At 31.7% G+C, this 8,724-nt stretch overlaps 1 protein-coding gene across 1 annotated transcript; it reads left to right on the top strand.

The window, feature by feature from the left end:
- The first annotated feature begins 6,521 nt into the window (after positions 1-6,521).
- On the top strand, positions 6,522-7,337 carry LOC140920437 (uncharacterized). The gene has a single exon (XM_073368709.1). The coding sequence runs from the start codon at positions 6,522-6,524 to the stop codon at positions 7,335-7,337; it is 816 nt and encodes a 271-aa protein (XP_073224810.1).
- Positions 7,338-8,724: the final 1,387 nt, after the last annotated feature.

Raw genomic sequence — 8,724 nt, 5'->3', positions numbered from 1 at the left:
TAAATTTTATATTTACTTAAATAAATTATTATTTTTTATTTAATATAATGACAACACTATCTATTAGACAACTTATAATTAAAATTATTAGGACGAACATCAACTATTTATGAGACAATTTAAATTCGGAGTTATTAAGACAAATCTTATATAAGAGAATAGAAATATAAATATAGAAATGTACAATTTGTTGACTATTTATGAGTGAATTTAGAATCGGAGTTATTAAGACATATGTTATATAAGAGGATATAAATATACATATACAAATTTACAATTTTTTGAGATAAAATTAAGAAATATAAACAATACAAAGTATATATATACATACATAACAAAATAGTAATCTTTTTTTATAAATAAAATAAAATAACAATGACAGATTGAAAAACATTTACCATTCAAGTAATTCGTGTGAACATATACTCCATAAAGTTGCTATATACAACACGAACAAATACATAGTTCCACCAGGAATATTAATCTCAAATCGATAAATAAAAGCTCATGAATATTAATCTCAGTAATATTTCCATTGCATACAAGTTTTGTTTGATGTTGAGGAGATCGAGACATAAACCACGACACAACCCTAACAGCCAAATTCCATAACTCATTTCTTGGAGAAATTGAAACAACAATGATTTTTGTTTCAGACATTGGATAAAGATGAATAAGAAAACTTAAAAAGGAATTGTATATACAGAGATAATATGAATGATACTTATAAGAAATGAGAGAGTACTGAAGAGGACGGTTAACAGAGTACGGGAATTAAAAAAGAAAGAATTAAAAGAATTTTTAAAATAAAATAAATTTTTTAATTAAATTAATTTGAAGAGGTAGTTGCTGAAGTAGTGTTTAAAAAACAATTCCAAAACTGTCAAGTCGTGGTGTGATTGACTGTATTTTGCTGTTATTTTTCTTCTTTTCTAACTGACCACTAACGCAAGTAGTGGTGTATTGTATTTTATTTTTAATTCATTATTCTTATTTTCATTCTTTTATTTTTCAATTGGCCACTAACTTTTCAACTGACCCATGTACAAAGTCATAACATAAGTTTAATTTTATTCTTAAAAAAAGAAATATTATTTCTATTAATAGAAATATGATATCTTCTTAACACTGTTGAGCTGACACGTGTCAAACTTGCCAAATTATCATCGTTGCTTTATTATATTGCATACGTTACCTTTCAAAAAACTGTTGTCAAGTTAGTGCAATTGATTGTATTTTGTTGTTATTTTTTTTAATTGGCCACTAAATTCACGGTGAAATGTCAGGTCACATTATATTTTATTTTTAATTTATTTTCTTATTTTTTAATTGGCCATTCACTTATGCATTCCATTAACTTCTCAACTGACGCATACAATATCTTAAAAAAAACTGTCAAGTAGTTGTGGTGTATTGTATTTTATTTTTAATTTTTTAATTGACCATTGAGTTCTCAACGGATGTATCGTAGACAACTATCGTGATGTAATAGAAGTTTTATGTTTTTCTTAAAAATAAAACTTTTTATTTTTAATACATTCCTTTTATTTTTTAATTGGCCATTAACTTCTCAATCATCAACACGTATTATTTCTATTAATAGAAACTTGATATTTTTTTAACAATCTAGTTTGTTGACACGTATCAAACTTACCAATTTATTATGTTTGTTTTATTATAATGTATAGATCTCTTATTAATACTATTATTTTATTTTAAAATATAAAAATTTAAATTAATGTTCGTGTTGAAATTATCATTTTAAGAATGAAAATTATCTAAATTCAAATGTGTGAACCACAAAAGAAAATATATTCTTAGTTGAGTATTTCATAGACAGAAAATACATATAGAGAAGTAAAATATTTGAAAATAGCTACCCCAAGGCATCTTTAAAATCAACATGTCACTCTCTTCCGCCCTCCTCAGTTCGCAAATACATTTTCATCCGTTCTTCTTTCTCTTCCTTTTTTCATCGCAAATAGTCACCACCAAGGTCTCCACCGCCCTCGTCCGTTCACGTAGGTGTAAATCGAGCCACCAATACCTCCTTGTTCGGCCTTCAACTACAGTTAAAAATCATCAACTCAACAAGGTATGGTATCACAAAATTACATTGTTTTAGGGTTTAGTGATTTGGTTGATTCATTATTCGATTGAGATTATTAATAATATATTTGTGTTGTGAAATCATTGCTAACGTTTTTCATATGTTCAAAATTAGGGATTTTATGTTATTCTTCAAAATTATGGATTTGCTTATCATATTTTCATTTTCTCTCCCACAGACTCTTCACGCTTGCACGCTTGCGCTTCTCATTTACGTTGATTTGCACTTCTCATTCCTCAAATCTTTCCCAGCTTTTTAAGCCGATTTCAGTTTCAATTTATTGAGGTATTTGATTCTATCACTAATGCTAGTTTCTCGTTAGTTTGTGACATTAATCGTGGTACATTTCAATTTGTTTTTCTGGTTCACTTGATTTTGTGTTTGTTTAGAGTCATAGATTTGAGTTGATGCTAATTTTAACTTCACATAGGGTTTTGAATGTCCAATTTGTTGTTGTGTATGTTTAGGAAATGATGTTTCTGACTTGATCTCACATACTACGTTTGATATTGTTGGTCATAGTCACCAACTTAAAGGTTGTTAGTCTTGGTAGTTAGTTTTTGTTGTAGGTGTATTTGGATTTCTCTCTATTGTTCAAAACTTGCTTTTGGGAGAACTTGCTTTTGCAAATAACTCAATTAGTTGAGCTGCAACACTATGAGAAGTTGAGTTTGAGAAAGAAGTTCAAACCTGAAACTCTAATTATTACCATAATATATTAACAATTGACATTGAAAAGGGTAATATATCTAAAACACTTTGTGGTACATGTGAAATTAAAATGCACTAACCCAATGTTCAATGTCTCCAATGGTTGAGATGCCAGCACAATGGAGGTTAGATCGATAGCATCATATTGCTGCTCAAGTTGGGCCAATTCTTTCTCTTTCTCCTTTATCTAGTTTTCACTCAAATCATGAAAAGTGAGATTCGATTAAGAACCATACTACTCTATATAAAGAAAGAGCTATAGTGACAAAAACATTAGTAACCTTTTTTTACAAGCAATTTGTTTTTTTCTTGAAGGGCCTTATACTGCATAGAAAGCAAAAAAAAAAAAAAAAAAATTAATGAAATAGAGGTAATTAAACATGAAGGGAGTTCTGGCAGAAATTGTTGGAGCTTCCTCTCAATGTTCAATGGCTTGCTGAATGTGTTCAACAAGCTTGTGAGCTATTGGGTTAATTTTCTTCTGATAATAATCATTTTTTCATGCTTAGAATTTGATGATAATGGATTCAAGAGGAGTGTTCAATTGTGGAAAATAGTATTAGTTAATAGCTTTGTTTCATTAAATTCAATTACTAAAATGTTGGAATTTGATTTTCTTTTATTTCAAAATGATGATAATAGTAAGGAGTTTAGTATGCTATTGTGTTGTCTCAAAATATTGGGATTGTAATAAAATTAATTTAATTTGTATGGTAGATTGCTGAAGTGTGATTTACCTTTCACAAAAAGGATAGTAACATTAAGGAGTTTTGAATGTTATTGATGCTTTCTTAAAAATTTGGTTTTTAAAGAGAAGTGATTCAAGATGATTTGTAGTGTCACTAGTAGAAAATTGGGCTTTTAATACAGCAGATTTAAGTCGGTTACGTGGTAACAGACTTAACAAATGAGGCGGAGGTACATTTAAGTCGTTTGTCCGTATAAACGAGTTAACAAGATGAGGCGGTGGCAGATTTGTAAATATGTGAAAAACTATTAACACGGTTAGATTGACAACCGACTTAAGAGATAATGTAAAAATAAAATTAAAAAATTAATATAACGCATCATACTTCGTGGCTAAATCGGTTACTTATTAAACGACTTAATAAAATGAGGCGGTTGCAATTTTGTAAATATTTAGAGCTTGTTTAATGCGGTTCTATTAATAACCGACTGTATTAATTATTCTATTATAAATCTTTTCTATTCTCTAACCACATTTCCGATTCACACCCATCGCTCAACTCATTTTCATGTTTAATATATATGTCGACTAGCCAAACTTCAACTCAGTTATGTTTCATAGCCGTAGTCAAACTCAGTTTCATCGCCGTAGTCAAACTCAGTTTCATCGCCATTCACAATCGTGTTTAATAGCATCGTCACCTTCTGTACGTGTTTCATCGCCACCATTTCAGGTATGGTCTTCAATGAATAATAAATTTATATGAGTAATTCATTTACATAATTATTATATGGGCTCGTAATTTCATTTAGATAATAATATCATATTATTGAAAAAAAATATATGTCAAATTAATTTTTTTTTCTAACTATTTTTTATTTTACTTTAATAGTTACTTATTTGTAACAAATAATAAATTTTTACACTTACTTTAAAAAAAAACTTCATAAAAACCAAGAAAATTTTATTGTTGTTTTTTTAAATAGAACCTGTTATATTTTGAAGAAATAAGAAATCATCATGGGATTTGTCATAGTTATATAAAACGGATATGGTATGATGATTTGTTAAACATGACAAATCTATAAGCGTGACTACTATGTCATGTTACATATGTTGAACATCTTAACATAGTTGTTTCATGAATGCAAGTACGTAATTTTTTACATGTTGTTATTGATTGTATTTTATTATATTTGTCTGATAAAAAATTATAAGTTGTTATTGATTATATTTTTTAATGTTCATATGATAAAAAAATTAGGATTCAGCCGATATTGATTGTGTGTTTTTTTTTCTTTACATATATTTGATGACTCGAGATCAAATCACCGGATCACAGTAAATAAGTTCGAAAACGTCATGTGCATTTTATTTTGAAATTAATTGAAGAAAATGACGATGCTAATATATGTCTATTGAATATTGCTACATTGTGGTTTTGTAATTTTGTTAATGGATATCTAATTATTAGTCGGAAATTTTGTACTCTATATTTTTTTGTATAAACATGAGATATTGTGATATTGTATATTTTGATTATTAGATGTTTATATAAGATTGTGATTGTAAGTACAAAACTCTTATTTGAAATTTAATACGAAATATTGTATGGATTAGGAGCGTGAAAACAAAATGAGAAATTTATATAAAAAAAATAAAAAAAAAATAATTATTTTAACTATATCTATTAAGTCAGTTGGTCAAAATATCCGACTTAAAAAGATGATGTGTTGTACTGAATTTATGATGTTTAAGTCGGTTAACGTGAATCGACTTAATATGATGAAGCTCTGTTAAGTCGGTTCATGGAACGAGTTAAAAAACAACATATTTTTTAAGTCGTCTGCTATTAACTCGGACGCGGAACCGACTTAAAATGTACATTTTAACCGACTTAAAAAGGCAAAATTCTACTAGTGTGTTACTCTCTTTGATTGCATGGGGTATAATGTTCTCGTTATGATTATTTTAAGGGGAGTAAGTTTGGTTCTTGTGGAAAATTCTTACGTGAATTTTTGCTTTGTCTTTCTTTTTCCAATTGTTTTGCAGCCAAAAACAATTGTCACACCAGGCATCTTGCAAAGCTTCAGTTGAAAGCAACTACTGCAAATATGACAATCAAATGCTTCAGTTGTTCACATCATCTTTTTACCTTGCAGCCTTGGTAGCTTCCATGGTTGTTTCCCCTGTAACCAGAAAGCTAGGTCACAAACTAACTATGTTAGTTGCTGGAATTCTCTTCATTTTTGGCACTGCCGTAAGTGCCTCTGCAGACACCCTTATCTTGAGAAAAGGGATCCCTTGGTAGTCATGGCTACTGGTAAGTCTTTGTGGTAAAATGCTTCGTCACTTTCTCTCACTTTCACATTCTCACTGTGTTTTTCTTGTTCATGAAGCTAATTGCCTAAATTGGAGAATTGTAACTTGGAAAGGCTAAACTATATTTTGTGTTTATTTTTTGTCAAAATCTGTTTCTATTTAATATCCCTCAATATAGGGATTCGGTTGAATAGGAGTAATAATAGGCATTTAGTTATATATGAGTACTAATAGGGATTTAGTTATATATGAGTACTAATAGGATTTGGTTGTTAAGTAATCTAGTATATATATATCTGATGTACTGCCAATATAATTCATTCAAGAAATATTTTTACTCTAATTCTTGACATGGTATACGAGCTCTCGATCTTTGAGAGTCTTGCTTCCGCATAAATTTACCGCCTTCATTGCGGTTTTCTTTTTTTTTTTTCTGAAACTTTAGCCACCTTCATTGTGGCCCTTTTTGCTGCCTTCGTTGTAGCAATTTAAGATTTTTTTTTGCTGCCTTCGTTGCAGCAATTTAAGATTTTTTTTTTGCTGCCTTCATTGCAGCAACTTAAGATCCCTTTTTTGCTGCCTTCATTGCAGCAACTTAAAATTTCTTTTTTGCTGCCTTCATTGCAGCAACTTAACACCTGTTTAACGAAGTCTGTTTGTTGCCTTCTTGCTGTTTTTTGTTCTTCATTCATGGCGAGAGAAGGAGTAGTGATTCATAAAGAAACCGAGAATGAAACAGGAAATAAAAAATTTCAAGCCGAATTGCAAAACCTCTCATCCATTCACAAGTTGAATGGGAAGAACTATTTGAAGTGGTCTCAAATTGTGCGCACTTTTTTGAAAGGTAAAGGGATGGCAGAACACTTAACTGATGAACCCCCCAAAGAAACAGATCCCAAATTTAAGAGGTGGGATAAAGAGGATTCTATAATCATGGCATGGTTATGGGATGCAATGACCTCAGAAATCAGTGACACTTGCATGTTTCTCAGCACTGTGAAGAAGACTTGGAAGGCATTAGAAGAGACTTATTCAAAAGCTAAAGATGCTGCCCAAATATACGATGTGAAGGTGAAAACTGTGGCTGCTAAACAGGGAAACAAGATTGTTACTGAGTATGCAAATCATCTCAAAGCTTTGTGGATGGAAATGGATCATTACAGAGCTATAAAAGTCAAGTGTCCAGCAGATGCAGCATTACTCAAGGAGTATATTGAACAGGATAGAGTCTATGATTTCTTGGTGGGACTCAACTCTGATTTTGATCAAGTTAGAGTGCAAATCCTTGGTAAGGAGAAAGTGCCAGGAATTAATGAAGTAGTGGCTATAGTAAGAAGTGAAGAAAGTAGAAGGGGACTAATGCTGACAGTCCCACCTGTAGAAAGCTCAGCAATGATGGTTGACCAAAAGAAAGGAGGAGGAGCCTATTGGAGAAGAAAGGTGAAGGAGTGTGGTGTACCTATTGCAACAAGCCTCGCCACACTCGTGAAAAATGCTGGAAATTGAACGAGAGACCACTTAATAGAGAATGGGGCTCTCAAAACCGAGACAAGGAGTGGGGAAAAAAGGGAGGTCATGCACACATAGCTACAGGTACTAGTGAAGAAAGTCGCGAAGGTATCACGCAACTAAACCAAGATGAGGTAGAAAAGTTGAGATCTTTACTCACTAGTTTGGAGAAACCCACAGGTACTTGCTCTTTGGCAAATTCAGGTACGTTTCCATTTTCTTTTGGACTTAATGCTTCAAATATACCCTTTAACCAATATTGGATACTGGATTCTGGAGCCACAGATCACATGACACCCTTACCCACACATTTCTCTACTTATTCACCTTGCCCTAGCAACAAGAAAATATCAATAGCAAATGGTACCCTTATAACTGCAGCAGGTCAAGGAGATGTTCAAATAAATCCATCCATAACTCTACAAAATGTCCTCCATATCCCTAAATTGTCCACCAGCCTTATTTCCATTCAAAAACTCACAAAAGACCTATCATGTAATGTTATCTTCTATAACAACTTTTGTGTTTTTCAGGACAAGCATTCGGGGAGGACGATTGGACATGCTAGAGAATGGAATGGCCTTTATTGTTTGGATAACCAAGATTCCGCTCCGAAGTTATTCAACAACAATAACTCCTTTTTTTCAGAATCAATAAAAACCATTAGGGATAAGATTCTTTTGTACCCCTGCCGCCTTGGTCCCCCTTCATTTCGAGTCATTAAGCAAATATTTCCTTCTTTTTTTAAGAAATTAGATGTAGAGAGTCTTCACTGTGAGGTATGTGAGCTTGCTAAACACAAGCGTGTACCTTTTCCAATCAGTAATATAATAAGTACTTTTCCGTTTTATTTAATTCATACAGATGTGTGGGGTCCTTCAAATGTTCCAAATATATCAGGTGCACGTTGGTTTGTAACCTTTATTGATGATTGTACTCGGGTTACTTGGGTGTATTTATTAAAACAAAAATCTGAAGTCACGTCTATGTTTCTACAGTTCTTCTCCATGATAAAAAATCAGTTTGGAGTAAGTATTAAGAGGATTAGGTCTGATAATGCTAAAGATTACTTTAACCATGGTCTTAATTATTTCTGTCAAAAAGAGGGCATTATTCATGAGTCCTCATGTGTTAAAACACCCCAACAAAATGGAATTGCTGAAAGGAAAAATAGCCACTTGTTAGATCAAACCCGAGCTATGTTATTTCAAACTAAGGTTCCTAAAAAATTTTGGGGAGAAGCGGTGTTAACTGCTTCGTACCTCATAAATCGTTTACCTTCTAGTGTCCTTGCCTTCAAAACTCCTATGGAGGCCCTGTCCTCATTCTACCCTAATGTGTCGACCTCCAGTAATCTTACTCCTAGAATATTTGGGTGTGCATC

This window comes from Cicer arietinum, chromosome 5 (genome assembly GCF_000331145.2).
Source record: "Cicer arietinum cultivar CDC Frontier isolate Library 1 chromosome 5, Cicar.CDCFrontier_v2.0, whole genome shotgun sequence".
Lineage (NCBI taxonomy): Eukaryota > Viridiplantae > Streptophyta > Magnoliopsida > Fabales > Fabaceae > Cicer > Cicer arietinum.
Note: the sequence above shows the minus strand (reverse complement) of the source record. Positions and strands in the feature narration are given on the sequence as shown.

Bases quoted from the DNA above. Each gene is read 5' to 3' on its own strand.
- LOC140920437 (XM_073368709.1), top strand. From the start codon at position 6,522: ATGGCGAGAGAAGGAGTAGTGATTCATAAAGAAACCGAGAATGAAACA.